General features: G+C 40.4%; 1 protein-coding gene across 1 annotated transcript in view; it reads right to left on the reverse strand.

Moving 5' to 3' along the window:
• DCDC2 (doublecortin domain containing 2) overlaps positions 1-26,485 on the reverse strand; it is a 73,608-nt gene extending 47,123 nt beyond the window's left edge. Inside the window, exons 1-4 of the mRNA XM_064443708.1 lie at positions 25,353-26,485; positions 20,598-20,649; positions 672-748; positions 421-552 (exon numbers count right to left, since the gene is read on the reverse strand). Coding sequence (XP_064299778.1) covers positions 421-552; positions 672-748; positions 20,598-20,649; positions 25,353-25,645 — 554 coding nt within the window. The 5' untranslated portion in view covers positions 25,646-26,485. The remainder of the gene's footprint in view (positions 1-420; positions 553-671; positions 749-20,597; positions 20,650-25,352) is intronic.
• Between the last annotated feature and the right edge of the window lie 22 nt (positions 26,486-26,507).

Here is a 26,507-nt window from a genome sequence, read left to right on the forward strand (position 1 = left end):
TGAATTTAAAGAACTGTCAAAATAAAAGGAACATGGAGCACATCTATTATTGCACATTCCTAACTTTTTCACCAACTTTACCCTGCTCATTTATCTTATTCTGACATGTAACTTAATTATTAATACTAAATAGACTGCATTATTATTGTATTATTACATGCCTGCTAACTAAATATTTAATCAAGAAATAAGAGCTGAAACAAACTGAGGGTTTTCTTTTATTTAAATAGCAGCTGAAATGAAACCTGAAGGTTACTTGGAGTCAGTGTATTTCCATTTTGTGTCTTTTTAATGTCTTTCAGTTTTCCTATAGTGGAATTTCCCATGAAGCAGGAATGAACCATTTCATCTACCTATAGAGTTATAAAAACATATCTAGGCATACCAAATGTATCTTGCAAATATTCAGCTTCCTAATACCTGTGAACAGCTCCACTTCTGAGGGTTACTTTTCCTGTAACCATTTCAAGAATATGATCCCAGTGATTCAGTGTTTTCCTGGGAATGAGGAGGCGCACTACAGGGCTAATAAGGTCTCCGTTAGCAATCAGGCTGAAATAAAGCAAAGTAAAATAATTTGGAGGAGTATTTTAAGCAAAACTCATCTGAGGTTAAGACACCACACCCCGCCCCCCCAAAACGGCAGTTCACTAACTGAAAATTCTACTTACAAAATAGTATAGGGCTCCTGGAGTGGTTTTCGAAACCGTGCTGACACAGTGATTCTACTGTGAGTGACCGGCTTGACCTGCAAGGACAAAAAGACTTAGAAATTACTCCATCTTCACATATGGAAAGGGTTTGCCCTGACCACCACCAGTAAGGGGGGCAGCATATCTGCAGAAAGAAGTTTCTGTTTTTAAAGCATGCATTTTATACCATACCAGCATCATCTTCTACAGAGCATACATAATTACTCTTGCAGGTTCATATACAGGTTGAATAACAATCACAGCATAGTGAACCACAGTGCAGCATGGGACAACGTACATTTTCCACTGAGACATCAGAACTGTATCAACATATTTGGTGACTTCTCAGCTGTCGTTCCTAGAGACATAAAGCAATGCTTCCAAATGCTGTTCTTGCTTTTCTAGTCCTTACAGCTCATATCCAAGGCCCAGGCAATTAAACCATCTTCTCTCTTTAACAATAAATACCGTCTCTAGGTCTCTCTGCTATTATGTAATAAGTACTTTTGCCTTGTACACATCTTTACAATCAAATCCATCAGTGATTTATAAAGGTTGCTGAATATTATCCTCATTTTAGGGCAATGATTCACAAGTGAAGTGAACCACAGATTTTTAACTCTCAGAATAAATCATAGACTACTTAATTCCCAGCATTACGATGATCTTAGAGATCTTTCCCAACCTTAATGATTCTGTGATCCTATGATTATACCCTGTACTCTTTTGAACAGACACTGCATTGAGATAAATCAGGTGGCTCAACATTAGTGCCATTATACTGAATGCAAGTTATGCAATACTGCCTAGCTAGGATGCCCTATTGCATTTATAAACACACTTTCAAACTAAAAAAAAAAAAGGAATTAAACAAAACTCCAAAATCATTAGGAAGATTTTTTTTTTAATTCTCCATAATTAGAAAATCAAAATAAGGTGTCAAACCCAAACAAACATTTGAAAAGCACAGTATATGCATTAACAGGTTGGCTACACTTCTGAAAAACACTATAAAAGGATTAAATAGCCGGCATGGACAGACATATGCTTTCAAATAGATGCACAAAGTTTATTTAAACTGGCAATGTTCCAGTCACTATGTAAAGAAGTCTAATGACGTGATGTGTTGCAGTATTATCACACTCTCTGCTAACGTTACCAATACTTCTCATTTAATTTATGGAAAATGATCTGGGCTACAGTGCTTTAAGTCTTTGCATGGATTTTCACACAAATTCATTTAGTACTGACAGGACTGCTCCCAGATCTTTCTCTTGTACATAATGAAAAAAGCAAGAGAGGCACTCAACCTACTAGATGTTTGAAACTAAACAAGAATTATTATTAAAATAACCAAATCTGACTTCCCACATAACCCAAAGAACCTCACACAGCAAATTCTGCACCAAGCACATAAATTTTAGAGCTAAAATAGCCCTCTTGGAAAAAAAAGCAACCAACAAAACAAAAGCAAAACTGGCATTCCTTGATGTACAATCAGTCCAAGTTAAAGACAGCAATGGGTAAATCATTTTAACAAAATCCGTTCTCAATGTCTGCTAAAAAAGAAGCATGTCTATTCTGAATTCAACTCACTTCAACTTCTCACCTTTCTCAAAGGCCCTTATGAGCAGTGTAACCTTCCCAATCTTTCATTTTCTGTGAGCCTCCACTGGTCGTGGATGGATGAAGGCAGAATTAGCCTTTGCACAGCAGAGTGACTGAACAGAAGCAACCAGCAGCAGTAGGGGCACAATTATCTGAAGCTCAGTGCAAAGGAATATTTTGGCCAGAGACTTCTGCAAGAGGAGAGACAGCAAGAAAGATGCTACTGCTGCATTGTGACAGCAGCATTTGTGGACCAGGCAAGGAAACAGGCTCCTGGAATGGCTGCTGACCTTCCTTTTACGCAAGCAATTTACTAGGCAGTGTATTTGCTCCGTAAGATCTACTTTGTAGACACATGTTTGTCTTGGCCCCATAAAATAAGAAATTTTGTACTAGATTGTATATAAACTATTTCTTAATGCCTAAGGTAACTGCAATTCACAGACTTGCTGTTAATTCCAGTGTGCTCTGAATCATGTGGAAGATTCACAAATACTACTACAGGCTTGGAAAGAGAGTAAGACGTTGTTATCATACAGCTCGTTAGGGGAGGCAAAGATATTTTTAGAGAGTGCCAAATAATTTAGGACCTCAGCTGCTCTTGCAGAAACATTAAAGCACATTTTTCAGAGCATAACTGGTCATTTACGTCACCAAAATTTGAGATCAAAATTTATTGAGTCTTTAGGAAGAAAAGAAAACACACCTTAAACTGCAACATCTGAAAACATTGCTATTTCTGCTGTTAGTCATTAAGGGTTATTTGCACAATATAGGCAATCTAATAGAGAACTTCAGAATACAGAAAAAAATAAGGTAACTTTCTAAAGAGTATGCTACTGAAGGCTGAGGCAATACTGATGTATTTCAATAGCATCAGGTCCTAATATTTAGGTTCCAAACACAGGTTGCATCCAAAACAGGAAAAACTTAACTTAGGCTTCCCATAGACCTTTCTGCCTGGCTGTTAGGTTGCCAGGCTAATCCCCATGAAGTATTCAATATATAACTAGTAACGCTTTATAACACTTTTTCTAAAAGTCAATGCCTTATCCATTCCTGATACTCACTTATATTGTTGATACCTATATTCAAGCTCTCACACACTCCAAACAGTCCATCAAACTAAGTTCTTTGATCCAGTCTGCAACACTCAAGTTTCAATGATCCACACTTTACTGCAACTAGTTAGAAAGTGTTTGCTAAGCATAAAGGAGCCCTTTAGGATAGTCCCAGGTGTACCCAATTACTTGGTTGTTCCTGCAAGCAGATGAAACCATTAATTTTGATGTAGGCTCCTCAGAAGGCCATCATGTTATTGCATACAGCCCAATCACTGGGCCCCTGAGAAAACAAGCAACCTGACAAATGTTAAGAGCTCATTTATTAGTTGAAGGATTGTATTTCTGCCAATAATAGATACTGTGGCATCAGCTTGCAAGCCTGTCTTTTGGGTTACCCTCTCAAAGAGTCATAAATATTTCTGGCAGCCAGCCCTGTTCTTAAACAAGCAAACTGCAGGGGACTGTAGGATGGGACCAGCATGGGCACAGACTTAGTATTTGTCTTTTCTACCTAAACATAGCCTAAACCAGAAGAAAATACAATATTGCACTGTTTTGCTAAGCACGTTTAAATCAAATGTACCTCCTATATTAAAAGAACATGTTAGTGCAATATTACATTTGTTAATGTAACACCACAAAAATCAGTGCATGGAAACACTAAGATGACTGTGACACTATTAAAACACCCACAGGTACTTAGCACACTGCATAGACAAGACCTCAGTTTCTGGGAGATTGGAACTGAGTAGCCCAGACTAGATTAAGCAGATGCTGGACCACAGTGGCACAGAACTCTCTGAAGAGTCTTTTGCCACACCTGACATGAACAGCAGGGGCAAGTGTACTGCATCTTCTCTTGGGGTCCCACATGCTCTTAGGCAGATGTTTAGGCTATCATTGTTGTCTGGAAGAGGAAGGATGACTAACACCTTTGGGACTCCCTGCCTCCTGCAGGCATGTTTTACACCTGATCTGCTTCAGGTGCCAAAAGAAAGATAAACTCTATATTAATCCAGGACACAGGGTCTCTCTGATGCTGCAAATGAGAGAGAGGAAAGGAGAAAATAAATATATGAATTATAAGAAAAATTTAAAAAAAAGCAATCAGGGGGAAGTGCCTGCACAAGGGTGCTACAAATGAGCCGTGTACAAGACCTTTAATTTTGAAGCTGGCAAGCATGCAGACATGCAAGCAACTACAATACAGTATAACATAATATTATAATATTCCACAACACACACAAGATAACTGTTACAGATGCCCAGTGTATGTTCTGACTACAGCATAATATATCAAGCTCTCCAAGTACAGCAGTGCAAAAACTCAGCACAAGCTACCCTAGCCTGCTCCACTGAAGCGATTCTTTTAAAAAAGTTTGGCTAGATTTATACTGCAGTGATTTAAAAAAAAAAAGTCAAGCAAACAAACGAACAAAACACCCTATACACCATTCTTCTAATTAACTTGACTTTCCTGTTCATTTATTTTTTTGGCACAGTCTTCAGTTTACTACCTCACCGAATTTAGAACAACTTCTGTCTGAACAATGTTGAACTACTAACAGTTATGAAAAGCAAGCCACATAAGTTCAATATACAGAAGTATGGATTAATAAAAAACCAAGTGCTCAGCCACTGAAAATCAATTTAGATCCTTTGAAGTACATGGAGTTATGCCAAACCACCCCAGTGGAAGACCTGGCCCAGGATCTAATTAAAGAATCATGGTTCTGCTCTTATTTGGTTTGTAGGAGGTACCAGTGTTGCAGTGTCTGGAATAGCCTGACCCCTCTGGCACTGCAAAGTTACATATTAACAACGATGTAGTCTTGGGTGAAAGTTTGTGCTTATATTAAGAGACCCGCATCATGAGCCCCCTAAAAGCTTTATTTTCTTTTAATTTTACCAGCCCCATTCTCAGCTGATATAAATCAGCACTTTCCCATTTACGTCAGCTATTGTAAGCAGATTTACATTAATCAATGGTCTGGCCCCATTATGATTTTATCTTTAAATTTAATACATTTTCAGTTTGTTTGAAAAGACCCATTCAAGGGCAGCTTCCATATCCTACTGACAAACATTGCCAAAATTTCATAATTTGCGATGAGATACCCATCTGACGTATTACACGACAACATACACCAGCAACACAAAGCATTTAGGGGAGGAAGGAGAAAGCATTATGTCAGTTGAAACTCAGAGGGAACTTTAAGTAAGCTGGAGGCAATCAATCAAATGAAATTTGCAAGGCAACAAGAGCTAAACACAGCTGGAAATACACCATGGGATCACAGACACTCAAAACCACCATAATTTTAACCTTTGTATTCTACAAAGAATTTGTTATTTCCCACAGTGCTCCTTATACCAACAGCAGTGAGGATCTTTCTTGTTTCAGAGAGGAGTTACCACCCGTGACACAACTTTGCAAAGCACCTTGCAGAGTCTAGGAAAAACAAAGCAGCTAAACTCAACGCAGGCTAGGTTCTGGGAGTGGGGATGGATCGGCAGTGTTTGAGATCTCTGTAAACACTCAAATTCAGAACACATTCTACAGAGAGTCTCTTAGAGCCCAGCTTTCATCCTCAGTCGTAATCCACTGTGGTTGAATTTGTGCTGCTGAACGTTAGCTGCAGCTGAGTGCCTCCTAACATCGCTTTGAAAATACAAGGCCAAGACGCAAACCAGCATCTGACTGAAACAGTAAAAAAACCACACCCTCACAGCTGCTTTATAACAACACTCTATACATTTTTCCCTTATACTAGAAAATATGTTAAATATTAACAAAATTTAACAAACACAGACAAAACACTTAGCAAACACATACAACATATTGCACAACCTAGTTTAGGTACTTACATCTTCCACTGTTGGCTGTTGGCAAAAAAAAAAAACCAAAACAAAATGATCAGCAGTCAAACCATTACCTCAGGTATACTATCACATGTACACACATGAAAAATAGCTTTTGTAAGAAAACCATTTTGAATTAGTGTGTGCATATCCACAATCCACGTGTGTACATGTTTATAATACATGTGTATGCATACATATATACACCAATTTAATAAAATTTTCATACAAAAAATTCTATTATGTTTATGTTCAGCTGACCACATGAAAGACTGAAGATCAATTAAAAACACGTTACTGCTTTTTTAGAACACCATGGATGAGCTTGCTCATGCAATGCTTCTAACTCAAGGGAGTGTTACATTGGGAAGAGAACGTTACATATACGGCATTACAGGAAAATCGTCATTGAGAATAGCTATTCATGTAAGGACTCTGAGCAACCCACACATTGGTTTGAAATACACAGATAAAAAAGAATGGTTTTCATTTCTTTCTTCAGAAATGCGTTAATTACTAAAAGGTAAAAAATAAAATTCCTAAAACGGAGATGCAGCAAAACGATGCGTATTTGTTTTCGTTGGTGGGAACCTATTTGCTGATCCCTATGCACAAAGTTTTTGCTTCTACAAATGCTACATTATACTTTTCATAATTATTATTCAAATATAGACTGGAAGGTGGGACAGACCCAGCAAATTACCCAACCTCCCATTGGCTACTCAGGACTAGCAAGAGGCATGTGACACTTCAGAGGATCAATCCTTGTATATCAGAAAAGGATACCATTCATTAAATAGTATTTTAATTGCCTTCTGAACTTACCATGCTGCATATTTAGTTTCTAAAGAGGAGATTTTTATGCAGTTGAGAATAGTTTCAAACAGAAATGTGCCATTCTTAGCTTTTCTTTTCCTTCCAGTGTATATAAAATAATTGGAGACAAGCTAAATACAGAGGTCTCGCAGCACTTTCACAGGCTGCCATGAAGACACAGGCTAGTTATCCATAGCTAAGAAACGGCATGATTATCTGATTTATTTCATTTTCCTACCAGAAGTGCCCCCCATCAAAAGGAAGCAACTGAACTGCAGGATTTACAGGTTTACACGTATTTTTAAAGCCACACTGGATGGCAGCAAAACAACAGTCAAAAAAGAGTAACCTCCCTGAACCAGATGCTCTGTGCTGGTTTGATTTATAGATGTTTAAGAGCTTCCTGTCTTGCTGCTGTATTAATATAGTCTTGGGTGCTATGAACATCTAGCTCATTACTCATGTCACTTTATAACTAACCTTTTGAAGTTTTAAATATTTCAACACAATGCCACATTCCAAATTTATCAGCTCATGCAATGAGCCATGGCTTTGCCAGTTTGTTACAATGGCTTGTTTGTTAATCAATGTGCCCAGGAAAATTGAGAACAAATATTTGCATTCCCCTAGGGTGAAACTGGGGTCAAAAGAACCAAAACCCCATTTATACACACCATCAGCACCCTGTGATGTGAAAGAAAGGAATGTTCAAGGTTCAGTGATCAAAAGCAAATTAGAACAATAAGTTTTCTAAAGCTATAACAGCATAGGAAACATCTTATCTTACCTATTTCATAGAAGCACAACTTTTTTTAAATAGGCATTTTCATACACTTTGGCAAAAGGCACAGAATCAACTCACTCAGGTGTTCAGTCAGTACAAAACCATTTCAGTTATCCTATACAGTAATTAACTTTGATAATCTACATTTCCCTGGCTACTTTGCATTGCTAGATGGTACACTGGATAGTACAAAACAGCCTTGAGCAAGAGACTACTAGCCTTTCTACTGGTGTGGATACAAAGCACCACTCAAACTGCTATTAACTGACCGGATTTCCAAGCTTACATAAATAGGTCACACCATGGCAGTACGCAAGCTTCTCAGCCCACATAAAGCACAGAGGAGCCAGAAATGAACTATGCCAGAACAAATGGTCATATACTGATTATGGGAGCCTTCTAGACTGCAAAGCTCCTACAGAGCTCCCAAAGTATTTAAAGCCACTCTGCCTCCAAGGTAAGACATCCTCCTTTTCAGCTACGAGAAGTGACATGGAGTTCATATCCTCTGTGTGTCTGGGGGTAAGTCTCACCCCATCTAGCTCAACCCTAGAAAGAAAAATGTTTTACCTGGGGTCTGTCATAGTTTTGGGGCATTGGATTAGGGACTAGATCTTCAGCTGGGGATAAATCAGACAGTGGCATGGCCTTATCTGCCCAGGCACTTAACCTGTGCAGTGCTCCAAAATATACCACACCTGTGTTGCTTCTGGATCCCAAGACCAGCTCCCATTTCTTCTCCAAGCTGTATGATGCTATACGCTACACTGCTTACAACACACACAATGATGGGATCAATAATGTAGGTTTTATTTAAGCAAAATAGATCCTGATGCTTCTTTCTATCACTGACATAATACTGCCAATCCTGAATATTTTTGCCTCTCATAATTTGTGTATTTTCCCCAAATTCCATACACTCATTCAAACCAAAAGAAAATCTCTGGCCTTTGTGGCTGATCAGAAGGGCCTGAAGAGTGACAGCTGAAGAACAAAAAGCAACCCCCAAATAATCTTTTTTTTTTTTTCCTTCATCATTTTTAGTCAAAGGTAAAAGTTGTTGATGTTTCCAGTAAGTCAATTCAGTGTGCAGCAACAAGTTTTTAATAAGACTAACATGCCTCATTAAAAGTTTCAGTACTGGCATCTCTTCCCTTTCTCCCAGCCTCCCCACAGACCAGAAGAGCAGTTACCCTACAGAACAAGGCAGGCATGTTAATCAAGGAAGAGACCAACTTTCAAGTTTCATATCGGACTCAGTACAGACCATGAAATCTCCAGTGGCATGAACCAAAGCCTCTACAAGTCTTTCTGTTGCTCCAAAATCCAGTAAATCCATCTGTAAGCAAGCTGTTAATTAAAATACTCAGAATTACACAATTAACGTATACAGAACTACATAAAGAGAAATATTATTAATTCACAGACCCAGCTAGAAAAAAGGACACAGTTTATGTTTTAACTGGATATCTGAACAGTTGTTCTCTGATTCCTCCTGGTGTCAGATTACAAACACTCAGGAAGAGTATCTGTTTTGTATGTCTTGTTGTGCTAATTATGTTACCTGGATACTAAATACCAAACAATGACATATAAAATTTAACTATTAAAGATGTTGCTCAGGAGATTGAAGATGTATATCACATTTTATTAGTCTTTGCATTTTGTAGTTTTATTCTCTAAACTACACCTACAGTAGAATTCCTAATTAATTTGGCATCAAAAAATGAGAAATTCCTTACTCAGTCTGTGACACCAGCAGCAGAAGAAATCGAACTGGTTAGATATGGAGTAGCAAAAGGGTTTAGCTTTGCATACTGGCACAGGAATATCAAGTGGACCTTCATACACAATTTGTTTCCAGACACAAAAATATTTTCTATACAGTAATTTTACAAGAGCACAAAAGCATGTTTCTTTCTAATTCTTAAGAAAGACTTAGGAAAGAATATCTTCTGAAAATAGATTGTTTTGACATCAAATAGCTGTAATTTGCATATGCTGGCATAATTTCTAATACCTATTCAGGCACCCTCTTACCCTCAGAAAATTATCGCCTGTACAGAGAAAATATCAATGAACCATTTCTAATTGACAGTTAAAAGTTAAAGTGAATCAACAGCCCACTCATTGATAAACAAGTTTTTTCTTATGACTAGACATGAACATTATTTGTCAGATATGATAAATGCTAGGTTTGAAATAAACAATAATTATAAATACTGGGATTTTTTATTAGGATGTACTTGGAAAAAATATGCAGGTATGTTAGGGACAAGGTATATCCAGCATAAACATACCAAAATAATTTGTGAAATCAAGACAATATTATAAACTTCCAAAATTCAATTTTTACAAATTAATCCAATCCTATTACTGCTGACAGATGAGCGGTGACTCCACTGTCTGACAACAGAGATGCACTTAAAAGATGCAGAAGAAATAATTGCCATAAATGATACTAAATGAACCGAATTTTAAAATATGGAGGAACAGAGGGAAACAGAGAAATGGTAGGTCCTCAAAATACTGTTATAGCAACATCTCAGATGCTTTTTTGATAAATTCTGAGTTCAGATCTCCCAAGTCTCAAACATTGTATTTTCCACCTCACATCCCCCTGTCTTGGTGCCTGCCACTTCTGTGAGCACTGGACAACTAGGGGACCTTTCCTGGCCCAGGATCTCACCAAGAACACTGTGGCCAACTGACCTAGGCTGTGATCTGCGATTAACTATTTCTGGCCCACAAAACCTCACAGCAGGAGTGGTATTAAGCTGGCGTGTTGCAGCTGGAGATCACCAGTAGAAGGCATGTTCTGCCAGTCACAATTTCATTCAGCAGACACACTTCATCACAGGAATGGACACACTCTGAGAAGTTCCCTAGCAAGCAAATGCACTCTACCCCATGTCCTAGGACATGTCTGTGTCATCCAGTGTGTGATCAATGTAAGGACTGACAGGCACTGGATCAGAAAAAGAAGTTAAAAGTTTCAAAATATTCAAGCACTCATTCAAATCCTTGTAATTATCAAGCGTTTTCACTAGAGAGGTGTTTTGGGGTTGCATGCAGATACAAACATTCAGGTCATACATGTATGAAAGCTTTGAGGAATCTTTACTAATCCTCTGAAGAATCATTAGTAAAAATATTGATTATTCCGGTCTACAAATACTCCTTCAAATATGATCACACCTAAACCCCCTGATAAAAGAAGAAGCTGCAATTGAAATAGAGTTATGGAACAATAAAATAAGTTTATGTAAAACAGTGAAGAAAAAGTGATGAATCACTGGAAAAAGGTGACAGGGACACAACTACTACGTGAGGCAACAGAACTGCAGAGGGGTACCCAGGCTGAACATGGGAGGATCGTGGAGCTGGAAAGGTAGGGCAAGACCTGGTGGGTGGTGGGCAGAGCATTCCTAGTGCATCCCTCACACCAGGGCCCCTGACATGCACCACTGAATCCAACAGTCCAAGAGCCATACATATGCAGCCACTAGTAATCCTGAATGACAGCACTCCAGAATGAACCTACCACTCAAAGACATTGGGTAGAGTGACCCTTCCTCAACCAACCACACACTTGCTCCAACCAGCTCTTACAACATCTATTTTCATACTTACTGCCCTACAGCAGATCCCAATTGATGGGTAATATGTTATAAACACACCATAAGCAGGCAAATGTCATAAAATGGGGACCAGGATGTTTTCATTGCTTAAACATCATAGAAAACAGTGGTGAACCTAAGGAAAGGGGTCTACATCATCCTTATCTCTCTATAGCATAGAGCTAACTCTTGATGTGCCTTACGTAGAGTAAGACAGATAAGTAGAGTTTTCTTAAATAACTTTATAAATGCTTTTCTGGAATATAAGTCTGTAAAAAAAATCCAAGTGGAACACATATGACAATGAATCTTGAGCAGCACAAAAAATACTTGTGTCAGAACTCGCCACACAATCAGTTTGTCCTAGAAGCCCAGGAGAAAAAGTGAAGGGGAGACAAAAAAAAACCCTCAGTGTTTTTACTACCTAAGAAAATCTGTCTGCTATCAACCAAGGGCAAATCTACCCATATGGTCAGTAAAGCAGTTTAGTGCAGGCCGACTATGAACTTTTGACAACAGATGCTGTTTCATACAGACATTAAAACTTTCCTTTTTTCTTTCAGTTGCAAGATACTGATTCCTCAATCAAAGATGTTAAAATACATCTGCTTTTCTTAGGTGCCTGTAATTCTTTGCTTTTACAATAACACATTGCAAAGTCCGTTTACCTCAGTGTGTTTAAAAAACTGTTGGTCATAAGAAGTCAAAAAAGAAAGGAGGTTTCAGCTGACCATGTTTTTGTGAAACAAAGAGAATTTAAAACAAACAGTTGCCCACAGGATTTGCACATACAAAAGCTCAGTTAATTCTTCAGCAGCTTACCCAGCCGCAATGGCAAATAAAATTCATGGTTTTAAGCGCACAGGGAGAGACCATCTAGATCAGAGATAGTGTCTAGAGAAATATAAGTGTCCATACTTTACACATTATAATTGGAAAATAATGTTCAGTACCTTTTACAAACAATTAAGCGTATAATAAACAAATGGTAACTGTTGGTCCATACTTCCTCAAGAGATTAATTGTTAAATTCCTCAAGCACATCATTTAAAATGTATTTGTACTTGCAGATCACCTTCAGTACAAAAGGGATCTCTCTCGCAAAACAAGAAGCTCAGTTGCCAAAAGAAGTGATGGATGGAAACGTACCTGAGGAATAGTTTGTATCAATGCTTTAGCTTGGGTGAGGATGAAATCTTATTACTGCTTTCCCTACCAGTAACATAACTGTAAAAAGTTTTGAGGCATATTACAGCATGAGCGCTCTGCCAGAGAACTTAAAACAGCCAAGAACCTGGCTGCCATCTGCTCAGACTGGGACAAAATTTTCCCACATGTCTGGGACAAATGTCCTCTTTTACCCCTACTGCTGTCCTTGGCCGAAAGAGAGAGAAGGCAGAAATCTAAGCTTAGTCTCTGCTCTCGCTCTCTCCCCAAAAAGCCTAAGCTAAGATGGGATGCGACAATTCTGGTGGATTAGCTTGTTGCAGAGGACATCAAACGGGAATTGAAAAGTCAGACTTTTCCTAGGAAACTTGCTCCAGCCTTCCATGCAGAACAACTACCACAATGCTACAGTGCAAGAGGCATGTCATCACTTACCTCCTGAGATAAACAGCAAAACAGAAGGGAAAGAATACTGCTGTGTCAGTAAAACACTTGAGCCAGATACAAATTTGCTAATACAGGCAGCGTCTCTCTCTCCACCACTGCTGCTCACTGCCCTTAGCTCTGATTTGATCCTTTCTTTCTCCCTCTTCATAACCCACAGCTTGCCTTCTGACCATTGTGCAAACTCCCAGTCAAATGAACTTGGGGCACTGACCTGGTGTTACAGCACCATGAGAACTAAGGGGCTTTTCCTGAACTGCTGCGCTGCCCCTATTGCTGAGGATAGCAAAGGACAAACAGGCAAGGAAGTGCCCAATACACATAGCAGTGGATGAAGTGAGAAAAGGCAGAAGCTGGTAGGCTTTCAAATCCCACCTGCTCTAGCAGCATGCAGCAGAAGATAACTTATGAGGATGTACTTGATAATTGCTCAAACATCACTGTATCAAGACTGTCTCAGAAACCAGGGAACTGAAGTCAGGTGTTAATAACAAACTAAACAAGTTGCAAACTGATGTTCTGAAGTGAAAAGGATCTTGCAGGCCTTTCCCATTCTAAACTCCTTCCTTTCTTCCGCACAGTTATCAGTTTTCTCTTGAACTATTCCCTTCATCACATGCATATGTCCAACAGTGTAAGGAAGATTTGCAAAAGCAAAAACGGTATCAAGGCCTCTAACTACCTTTGAAATGCGGTGACTGTTAAAGTATCACAACTACCATTGGTATTTCTGCAAAACCAACAGCAACCCATCTGCTTCCTGGCTCTGGGCATGGCTTAAAGTTTACTGAAGTCAATGACCATTGAACTACAGACATCACTTCAAGTGACACTACTGGAACTCCTCCTGCTTAAAACATTTAATACACGTTCAGTATAATTTTCATGCACTTTGCTTCTATCATAAATTATATCATCTTGCAATAAGATACCAGAGTGGCTCTCCCTCATTCACCATCCTGTACTGACACTGGTCTTTACACAAAACTTCACCCAGAAGAACAGAGCTTGAAATTCAAGTCCATATCTGGGGTAGATGGATCAATAAAAATACCTATTTTCTATCAGCTGAGCATTTGTCCCATTTATTTCAGTTGTTTGGAGGCATTAGACTAGATTTTAAGAAACTAGACACTGGATTAAAGAAGTCTATCATTGATATCAGAAATACTAACTGATAATGAACTAATAATTAATAACTAATAAGGAAGATCAAGCTTGACCACCTGATAGCCTTCTGTGATGGCGTGACTGGCTGGGTAGATGAAGGGACAGCAGTGGATGTTGTTTACCTTGACTTTAGCAAGGCTTTTGACACTGTCTCCCATAGCATCCTCACAGGTAAGCTTAGGAAGTGTGGGTTAGATGAGAGGACAGTGACATGGATTGAGAACTGGCTGAACAGCAGAGCTCAGAGGGTCATGATCAACAGCGCAGAGTCTGGTTGGAGGCCTGTAACTAGTGGTGTTCCCCAGGGGTCTGTGCAGGGTCCAGCCCTGTTCAACATATTCATCAATGACCTGGACAGACTGTACTCTCAGCAAGTTTGCTGATGATACCCAGCTGGGAGGAGTGGCTGATATGCCGGAAGTCTGTGCTGCCATCCAACGAGACCTGGACAGGCTGGAGGGCTGGGCTGAGGGGAACCTCATGAAATTCAACATGAGCAGCGTAAGGTTCTGCACCTGGGGAGGAACAACCCCATGCACCAGCACATGTTGGGGTCTGACCTGCTGGAGAGCAGCTCTGCTGAGAAGGACCTGGGAGTGTTGGTGGACAGCAGGCTGATCATGAGCCAGCAATGGACCCTTCTGGCCAAGAAGGCCAACGGTATCCTGGGAACATTAAAAGGAGTGTGGCCAGCAGGTTGAGGGAGGTTATCCTCCCCCTCTACTCTGGCCTAGTGAGGCCACACCTGGAGTACTGCATCCAGTTCTGGGCTCCCCAGTTCAAGAAAGACAGGGAACTACTGGAGAGAGTTCAGCAGAGACCTATGAAGATGATCAGGGGACTGGAGCATCTCCCGTATGAGGAAAGGCTGAGAGGTCTGGGTTTGTTCAGCCTGGAGAAGACTGAGGAGGGATCTTATCAGTGCTTATAAATATCTGAAGGATGGGTGTCAGGAGGATGGGACCGGACTCTTTTCAGTGGTGCACAACAACAGGACAAGGGGCAATGGGCACAAGTTGGAACACAGGAAGTTCCACCTAAAAATGAGAAGAAACTTCTTTCCTGTGAGGGTGACAGAGCAGTGGCTCAGGCTGCCCATGGAGGCTGTGGAGTCTCCTTCCCTGGAGACATTCAAAACCTGCCTGGACACATTCCTGTGCCCCCTGCTCTAGGTGTGCCTGCTCAAGCAGGGGGTTGGATGAGATGATCTCCCGAGGTCCCTTCCTACCTCTATCATTCTGTGGTAACGAGAAGATTTCATTGAAGACCACCTTGAAACCTGATATATATCAGTAGTAGAATGACTAAGGGCTTTTAAAATAATATTTTTTTAAAAGACCCAACTCTGACCGTTGGGACTCACAGACCAAGAATACAATTATTTTGCATGCTTTTAAGAGCATTGTTATCACCGTCATACTTCAACTATTTTTAAAACAAAGCTTATTTTTAAAAGAAAAGCCCTAGAAATTAAATTGCTATATGCAGTTGATACACTAGAAAAAAAAAAAAAAGAAGTACAAGCTTTCTTGCATTGCTCTGCTTATGTGCTTCTGGATGCTGACACTACTGACAGGGTACATGCAATACACTCTTTCTACCTCATCCATCTTTCAGCAAAGACTGCCTGTGGTGAAATCGGCTACTGATACTGTAACAAGGTATTTGATGGTATAGACCCTCATCTATAAACCCAGCTGTTTAGACAGAAAAAAAACTGTGTCCTCCTGAACTATCCCAACCAATGTTACAGACAAGCACATCTATTGGCATGTTCCATTTCTCACATTAAATAGATGGATAGTGTTTAATGAATTACACAGCATTACATAATTGGTTCATTGCTGTGTAGTAACAGCACATCTACATTAAGACCTTTTTGATGAAACCTTCTCCAGAGCTCCTGTTGCCAGTTGTAGAGGATGCACAGAGAACACAGGTGTTTACTAGCTGTAAACCCTTGTTAGATCCAAACATGTCAGGCAAGGCAAGGTGCACCTTAAAAGGCCAACAGGATCGTGGTATTTGAGAAGCTCCAGATAATATTGAAAAAGGGCAAGCAGAGAGAAATAATATTGCTCTTGTCAGGGACAGAACCTGTTCCCAAATGTTAAATCTCAGCAACTTACAGGAATGGACAGTAAAGGATTTCATTAGTTGAGTTCCCAGAACACATGAGATGGAGAATTTTCCTTAATTTCCAACCCCTTCCCCCTCCACTTCTGCAGCCTGGAACACCTTCCTTACAAAACCGGATTCACAGATTTCAGTGAAGCAGAGAAATCTGTTTCTGATGGACTACTTATTCTGTCTTGTCACTCCATGAAAAAAGTAAGAATAGAGTTTAGTAAGATATTAATGCTTTATACTTTCCATCTATTCTTGTTTCTGAATGTAGGTCACCATATTTACACTGTATCTTGAGCATGATTTTTTTCTGGTTTAATTCTAGTTTGACACACTTTTTCTAGTTTTATGCAAATTTAAAGTAATTGAGACGCTGCCTTCAAAGCATAACACTAAAGTACTCCCAAAAGCAAATGTCAAACACTTGGCATCTTAACTTACACAAAGGAAAACCTACAGCTGCATACAAATACCAAATGTACAGCTGCCGCATAAGATTTTCTTCCTTTTGCCTCCCTCCTCACTAACCAGAACCAGAAGTAGATACTTGTAATTGTTTTACTGGAGAAAAACCTGCACCGGGAAACACTCGTCAGGTAGGAAATGCCAAATTAAGTGTGCTTCATACAACCAGAATTGATACCCTTGTACCTAAGCATGATTATACCCTTAATCACTGAAATTTAATTTCTCAAATACTGTTTCTGTGCTACCTTGTTCAAGTTTTCAGATCCTTGATAAATGGAATTATGCAGGTACAGTAAAACTGTCATCACCACCGGGCTAGCATCAATGTGCTTCCAAAACTTGGTCTAGGGCAAGCCAGATCTAATAGCTCCAAGACCATCTCCTCCTGTAGGCAAGAAAAAGTCCTGCATTAATTCTGGGTGCACATTCAGCACTCAGGAGTCCTGTGGCCCAAGGCCATTTATTGCTGTAACAGCTCACCCTCGAGGCCACAGCCAGAGCAAGACCAGCAGCCAGGTGAGAAAATTGGAAGGCAATCCCCCAGGAGCATGCTTGAAGAACAGTCTTTGCTCTCTCCAGGCTCTAACTAACAGCAGCACTACTGAGGTCAAGAGAATGGGCTGGCATCCAGAGCGCTGATGTGGGAGCCCTGACAAATTATATCGTGTTCTAAAAACATTTGGGGGCTGGGGGGGAGAAGAAGGAAAGAAAGGGAAGAAAAGAAAGAAAACAGAGGTGGAGCTAATGGAGGTTAATACTTCAGCACCAGCGCAAAGAGAGCAAGAATTACCCTGGCAAAGATCAGTTTGTAAACGCACCCTGAAGTTAGCCTGGAATTGTCCGTGAGGCCATCAGTCAGCTTTTTATTCAATACCTAGCACACTGGTCCTTGATCTGGGAGGAGCCCACAAAGCTGCAGTGAGCCAAATAAAAAAAAAACCAAATAATTTTATTAATTTATTTCCTTCTGCCCCCACCCCAGCCCATCAGCACACTAGAAACTCAGACCTGATCCACAAATTTCTCTGTACATGCATAACTCCATGGTATTCTTCCTACTGAAGTCTTTGAAACAATTCACAACCTACACTTGCTGTGCTTGCAGGACTGAGCCATAAATTTCTTTCTTTAGCAATGTTGTCATTCACACATGCACTGATTTCTTTTTCTTCTTCTAATGAAACAAACAGGGAGGATTTTATTTCTGAAATTCAATTTAAAATAATGCCTTATGAAAGCAAAACATCTTTGTGGGCTAGCATCAAAGACTGCGAGAAGGCTCCATGGAAAAGCATGATTTATTTTGTTTGCTGATGCAAATCCAGAAGAATCAAAGAGAATAAAAACATAGCAATACTGCCGCCCTCCTGATACTAAAACACATATAGGTTTTTGATTTCTAAGTGAATACTTGAAAAAAAGTAAAACCAGAACTTGCTTCCTCAAATCGTTTTAACAAATATATTTATGCATTGAAATTTCTGTTACTAGCCCCTTGAAAGTTCATTCCTAGGACTAAATGATTAGGGCATGAAAACAATTGTGTTATTCATAAGCCCAGACAAAAATCCGTAGACTATTACTAGGTTTCATCTCATTTTTATGACTCCTCAAATAAATCAATCACATAAAGTTAAACTCAGCATTAGGAGTTAAACTCTCCACAGAAGCCATGGAGACTGCAAACATAAGTCAAATAGGAAGAAAGCAAGCTGAGATAATGGATGGTTTATATTGGTTTACTTCAAAACACTGAGAGATGGCTGAAAGTGTTAATATACAGTAAGCACTGATGCCAGAAGAAATAACAGAAGCTTCTCTTACCAAATATGCAACTGTAAGTGAAAAACCCACAACTTCTACAACTACTTCTCCAACTGCACAGAATTTCTATCATATTGAGAATCTTCTAAGGATTTACAGCAAAATCACGAGCCTTAAAACTAGCCTTAAAGTAGCAAGCCTATGGTTGTTCTGGTAACTGGCAGTATTGGGAGATTTGGTTAAGAGTCTTCCATGAAGACAACCACCTTCTCAGCAAAGGGCACATCAAATTAGTCACACTGCACACTATTAATGGGAGTCACACATAACAGTGAATGCAAACCACCGCCTTTTCAGAGACAATTAGAAGCAATTTCCTTAAGTTCTCTTTTTCGCATCCTGGATATGTAAGAATCCTTCTCTTTTTCACCCAGACACTTTTTTAGCATAAAATATGATGCTATCCACACATTCAGGTGGTCAGAAAAAAAGAGTAAAGAATGATTGTACATCCAAAGGTGGTTTATTTTGGTTCAGAACTATGTTTTATGTGTTGAAGATTCAGGTAAGTGCAATACTGCTATTGTACAAACATTTTACCTCCCCCAAAATTATAATCTCTTAGCTAAATCACAATTAGAAGTGAGATTAATTACTCGATTCTCTGCCCATGCATCTTGCAACACCACAAGTAACTCGTTTTGGCAAGATTCACAAAGTTTGATCAGAGGAAACTCAAAACTGGGATAAGAAAATGCTGGAGGTCAAAAATGGTATTTATAAATAGGAGTCATAGGAAAGCTTAGCTAGTGGATACATGAAGGTATTTCTCAGTTTTATATACATGTCTGCAACACAGTATAACCCTGATGCTGCATCAGTGTTTAATTAATTTTTCCTATTTTTTGAAATTGTTCTTTCCTTTGTAAAAAAGACCCAAACACAGGGAGGCATCAAAGGCTACACAAAAACACAAAACTATCTCTAGAATGTTCTGCTCCATTGCATAAAAAAAAACCAGAAAAAAATCCAGTTTAGAGTAAATTTATATGGCACTTGTAGTAGTAAATCAAATCTCTGACTTTAATTTGATTTTCCTGTTGATTGTGTCCATTTGAATGAAAAAGGATTACAAAGTCATGATCATTTATGAAATGCAGGTGTTGTGTTTCATAGCCTCTGAAGAAGAAGTGTCCAAGTATCCCAGCAAATGTCATTAGCGCACTAAGGCCTCACTTTTGGGGGTCTTTTAGTACAAGGTGTCCTACTGTCTGGAAACACCTGCTACACAAAACATTAAATTGCTGGAAACCTGGCATAAGGGGACAATGCAAAAGAAATTGAAACAACAGTGAGCTGATGCTTATTGTCAGGCAGAAGCTGTAATTTGAATGTTTGTTGGAAATCACTGCTATCTCCATTCAGAATAAAACAGTATAAATAATGGAAAGTCATGTGTCTCACAAAACTACACACACAATGTCTTTTGAAGCCTGCAGTTATCTCCTCAGGCGATGGTGAGGCACTGTTCAAGAGAAACAGGTAACTTTGGAGAATTACAGTCAAGATCTAGTTAGAAGTTTACAGCTGACACCGGCAGTGACTGGGCAAACATTTCAACTAAGTGTGATTTGTTCAAGCAAAAATGTCCCTTCTCCAGAGAAAATACCAATTTTTAAAGAAACTCCCAAAAGTCTCATTCCCACCATCTTTTTCTGCATAAAAAAAAGTTCCCTTAGGTTTATGACCAGATCCAATGATGAGAACATGAGATTTTCTTTACTGAAAGTTTTTAACTGGATGGGGCAATTCAGCAAGCTGAGTCGAAGACAATCAGTACATTATGCTCAGAAAAATCAGAGTAATAATCATGGAAATAATATGTTCAGAATTCTAGATAATTTTGTTATTATTAAATATAATAAATACATATTCAAAAATCAGGTGCAAATGGAGGCATATCACTAACATAAGCTGCAGGTTTAGTTCCTAAATATTTCAGGCATCCTACCTCGTTATTGACTTCGGCAGGTTTTTTCTTTGTTTCTCCGATGTCCAAATAGCTGTGGGAAGAAAACATTGTTGATTATTTACAGAAGCATCTAACTTACACAATACATATATTACTACATTTTTCTCATAAGTAAAGCTTTCAAAATTTATCATACCTCAAAATAACATAAAAAAGAACTAATTCAATATTTTAATGAAGCAGTGTTAATATAAATCTCCAAGCTAGCCCTTTGGGCTGGTACAAAACACAGGGGAGAACCAACCATGCACCTTCAAGTCACTGGTGATTAGAACAGACCATCAATATCCCCCTTGTCAGAAAGAAGCTCACATATTACTGTGAGGTGGATCAATAAATCTCAGCACAATATCAACTTGCCAGAGTTTTCAAAGTCACCACCTTGCCTCTTAGCTTCTCACAGTAAGCCCCTGATAGATTTAAAGCTCTCCTCCACTCCCAAATTTAATCCAGGGCATCAGATAAAGTTTAAAAGGATCTACACCACTTGTGTTTCAACAGGATGTGGACACATCTGAACACTGTATATCCTGGTTTCTTGTGGTTGTGATGGACCAATAGCATCTTCACAGTTATCTTGTGAAGAGACAAAACACAAACCTCAGCTGGACAAGAAAACAAAATACATCTATTTGAACAACACTGCTCTTCATCAGAGTACATATTCCCAAAAGAACATTGCATTAACACAAAACTATTAGTTAAAACACACAGTGAGGGATTAGCTGTATGTTGCCTTCCCAAAGAAAGGGAATTCAATAAGCCTTCAAGCATGAGTAACCCACAGACTGGCAAACAGGCAACTGTCCGGGTACCTGGACTACTCTAACTCCTTTCCCTTGTCAGCGCTCTGAGAGCCAGAAGAGTGGTTCTTCTCATGAATGCAGCTCTCAGTAGCTGCTGGTACTGCAAGATGTTTCTAGGTCTCAGTGCTGTAAGAAGAGACACCTTTGTGGGCAGTTATAACTTACTACAGCAGCACCTTTTGGCACCTTCTGCCAAGAGCTAAACATGAGAACAAAATGGGCTGGGGCATCTGTTCTACACTGGAAGCATCTAATCCAACATTAGGGATTCAGCATTTGTTCCAGATTCTCCCTATTCCTACTTTCAGTGGGAAACCACAAGTGCTGTAGCAGGCTTTTAAGACTAGAAGACCCTATCTGAGAATATCAGTTACACCTGATGGCAAGCATCAGTGCAAGCTCACCAAAAGAGCTAAGCCCACAACACATTTGCAGCCCTCCAGTAACACCATGCTTTGTAGTTAATGACGGGGATAAGATTTGTTTTGCCAGAGGAAATTTTTCTGCCTGGCCAAAGTTGAGAATTCATGAGAATGAAGGTGTAGAAGCAAGAAAGGGAAGGAAAAAAAAAGAAAAAAAAAACCTAAAAGCATCATTCATTCTTCAAAGGAATGCCAATTGTTTATCAAGGTACCACAGAATGGTCACAAGGATTTCAAGGCTTCAGTAAGACACAGCAAGACTTCCAGGCAATACTTGAAAGTGCATGCCAATGCTTTGGAAAAGGTAAATGTAGCAATGTAGGACAATGATTAAAAACAAAAGTGTCCACGCCTCATGTGTAAAAACAAACAAAAACAACTGTTGCAAGCTTCTCCATGTACAAAGGAACAAGTTCTCCTGAGACCAAAAAAAAAAAAAAGAAGTCTTAAAGCCTACATCACTGAAAAGAAATAAATGCCTCAGACAGAACAGTTCCAATAGCTTACAACCACAGTTGCTGGACTGCGGTTCTTGTTTTCTAGGCATCTGTAAATTACTTTGAGGAGAACTAAAAGAAGTGACAAAGAAAAGCAAATACAGAGTCAAAGACTTAAATTCACTATGGAGAGGTCAGGGCATTCAGTTATCAAATTTCAGGGATCTAAAAGTCAGAAAAGGTCTAAATAGGGCCAAAGGCTTTTCTTGGGATAAGGACACCCAAAAAAATCCCAGACCAAAAACTTTACAAAAGTATTTCCACTGCTAAGAAAGCAGAAATACTTGCACCCAATGACTATCCAAGCCAGTGATGAAACTACATTGTTGTTTAAAGAGACACTGCTGGAAAGAGGACAATCTGCCATTAATTAATAAGCACAGGTACAAGTAAATGGGCAAAGGAAGGAGGAGGGTAGAATAGCACTCTGCAAAAAATTGGAACCAGCTCCAATGTAGAGAGTTTTCTTTCAGGAAGCTGAGAGTCAGGGAAGAAGTCCACAGGGGGGCAGGCCTGAAAGTGCATTCTCACTCACAACTGCAACAACTACAATATACCAAGACACCTTCACAGCATATACACCAAAAAAAGCTTGTACTCACTTAGCACACCCGTAAAAGACAAAACAAACCGGGAAACTTGATATATTTTATGGAAATTCCCAACATTGGCTGAAAATTCTTCCTTTAAAAAAAATTTCTACATATTTTTCTAAAAACATAATTTTTAAATGCTGGTTACTTTATTTTTGTTTTAAAAAATGAAACATATCAGCAGTTTGTATTGACGATATACCCTCAGAAGTATCTATCTGAAGATGTTAAGATTCAGGGCTTGGAGTGACAGAGGTTCACATGCCAAAGGTGAGGACAGTTTAGTCTAGAACTCCCTGCAGGCAGGGAAGAAAAAGATTCAGTTCTCAGTATAAGACATCTGAGAAGAAACTAATGCACTGCTTGAAGTGGAGTGATGACACTTTCTGCTTCTCCTTGGATACACTCCTTTACATCACGCTCCCACACGTCAATGCCCCAAGCTTCCATTTCAAAATTCAGCCCTGCATAGTCTATCATAGCAATGAATGTGTCCAACATGCATCACTGCAAAAAAAAATTGTAATAAAAAGTACAAGTTTCTTGCTGCTATCAGACCAGACTCAGATCTTTTAGGGCAGATGCTTTGGTCTCCCACAGCTGCAACTGCTTTATCTTTGCCTGTGACAAATATGCAAATGTATGCTCTTTTCTTTAATCCCTTCAATTCCTTCCAGAAAACTGTCCCTTTCAATTAACCCCTCCTCTCTGACCTCTCTGGCTAAGATGCCTCCCTAATTATCATTCTATCTACAATCCAGTTAAGAACAAGATCAACATTAAGCCCTTCAGCCCGCCTTAAATAATGCCAACATTTACAGCACTATATAAATAAATACTAATAGCGAAGAACTCCAACTCGGAATGCAGAAATGGAAAAGATCTTAAGTCATCCTGTCAGCAGAGGACTGGCATACTATGAAGGGATATATAAAAACCATCCTGCTTTTACTGAGTCCTCTAGGCTAGCTTTTCTTAAAGTGTTCTCTTCATTGACCTTAAATACTTAGGTATCTTGTTGTCTGTTGCCACCATAAAAGTCTGAAAAGCTCTCACCATAAAACTCTGACCATAAAACATGAAATGACAAAAAGAAACACTTTTTTTCCCCCACCCAAAATAAATCCAGAGTGCCCACCTTCTCTATACAGTGCATGCTAATGCCCAACACTTACTTTTAGCCTGTCTATTGAACGTAAACATATCTGGGGAGGTGAAACATGATGTGCTGACAACTTTAAGTCATGCAGAGAATCACAGGATTTAAAACCAAAAAGATACAGTAGATCTTTCTTGAGAGCTGAGCACTGTATTTAACATGGAAGACAGTACAGAGGGAAAGGTGCTTATATTTAGCCTGTCATACATCTTTAACTTTGCTGCTGAAGCACAAGAAGCTTCAATAAATCTTCAGAAGCAGTGACACAAACTCTAAGAGTGCTGATAGAGATTCTGTTCATTACACTGAGAGTTTCATCCTGAAACATAATGAGCTCTCTCAAAAAATGTAGTGTCCTCAACTCTACACAGCCAAGATGAGTGAGGTCCTGTAAAGGTGGCAGTTTAGCATACAAATTCCCAACAGTTTAATTTTTTTTAATTAAACTGTAGAAAAAATGCCTACAAAGACTGAACAAAAATATAATTAGGAAACTGAGACCATGAAATTCACCACCAGAATTAAGAACCATTATTGATCAAATGCAGAGGCACTTGGGAAACACACCTAAAATCCCAGACCTCCTGTACAATATTTTCCGAGTCTCACTAGGAAAGAGAGAAACTGTCAGCTTAATTCTTAGTGTCTAGGCAGGGAAAAGAAAGTAAACAGTCATATTTTACATAAAAGGAGGACTCAGCTATTCTAGTCCTAAAAGGCTATATACCTACCCAAAATTAACAGAAGTGACGGAGAGGTGGATAGCTGGGTAGAATATTTTAGACTCTTTAAAAATAAGCAAGAAAGAAAGCACAGGAATTAAATGCCCAGGCTCATCGACTTCACAGCAGGACTGTCAACACTCCACCTTTCTACAGCTTTCTCCCTGCAACCACTGAACATGAATACTGACACTCGCCCCTCAGTTAAGCACACACATCACAACATGCCACTCCTGCATGTCCTTTGGGTTAAAAGGCTGTTTCTCCTTTTCTACTGTCATGTCAAGAAGATGGCACTGTATAACTGATGGTAACAGCAGCATTTCTGTGGCTCAGCCTCTAAAGCTCTTTTGCAGTTTTATCTGTTAAAAGCACCTTTCTTTTTGCTTTGGGTCATAGCCTTTATGTCCTCTTTGTGCAATGCCTAATAAAAGGGGTGGGGTGGGGTGTCCTCTGAAGTATTGCCGTAGTGCCAAACCTCAAACGCCGATATTCAAGTTCCATATAAATCTTACGTTACTTTTCAGCCACTCACTTGAGTTTTTTGAAGGCTTCCCTGCCACCAGCCACATATTGCTCTCCACTCTGAAGCTCCTCCAGCTGCCGGACACGATGCCCACCCCGGGGGGTATAGATGTTACGCACAGCTCCGAAGGGTGCCTTCACCCTGCCTGTAACCTCTTTCAGAAATACCTCGAAGTTGGACACTTTCTTCTCATTGATGACAATACGGCGCCCCGGGAAGAAAGGGTCCCCGTTGCGATACACCAGCACGTTCTTCACCATCGGCTGCGAGAGCCACGACCCCTTCGTGCCAGGACTAGTCATGTTGGGTGCCTTCAGCCCTCCTGCGCAGCCCAAGCCACCCGGACACGCCGCCTGCACCTGCTAACCCAGGGAGCGGGTGCCTGCGTGACCAGCCCTCTCACCTCCACCCTGACAACTCCCTGCCAGGGGTGAAGCGCCCACACCCACGCCGCGGCCTGGGCACCAGGGCCCACCTCCAGGGAGGCAGAGGAGGGAGCCCAGCGCCGCGGGGAGGGACTACAGCCTCCCCGGGGCTTGCGGCACAGCTCTGCTCGGGCTGCCAAGAGCGGCTCCTCCCAGGCAGCCGGCTCTCGCGGCTCCCTGGCGCCCGGGGAGGTTAGCGCCGATTGCACCAACCCAGGCGAACAAACCCCTCGCATGGGAGTAGGTCCGACACAGCAGGAGAACGGACTGCAGGGGACCACGGCCTCCCGGGGTCTTTATCCTCCGGCTTTGCCATCACGGAAAGTGGCTTGCCCCTGCCACCCTTGTTTCCTTGGGAAACTTTATCCCGCGTGTGCTCGTCCTCCCCCCTGCCCAGCCAGGCGAGAGGCTGCCAGACCCCTGCGGAACCCCCGGCCACGGCAGGGGCAAGACAGCGCGGGGGCCAGCACAAATCACGGCTGAATTATTCACCAGGCGACGTTGGGGGGGAAGGAGGAGGAGGAGGAGGAGGAGGCGGCGGCGTGCCCAGAGGCAGGGAGAGGGACACGGGGGCAGAGGGAAGCGGCCCAAGGCGCCCCGCACCAGAGGGAGGGAGAGAGAGAAGTTCCCGCTCTGCCTCCTCCTGCCCCTCCACCCCGGCGGCCGGGGCGCTGCCTGCCGCCGGGGTTCCCCGCCACAAGGGAAGCGTCAGCGGGGAAAGCACTGAGCCGGCTCCGCG

Source organism: Phalacrocorax carbo, chromosome 2 (genome assembly GCF_963921805.1).
Source record: "Phalacrocorax carbo chromosome 2, bPhaCar2.1, whole genome shotgun sequence".
Lineage (NCBI taxonomy): Eukaryota > Metazoa > Chordata > Aves > Suliformes > Phalacrocoracidae > Phalacrocorax > Phalacrocorax carbo.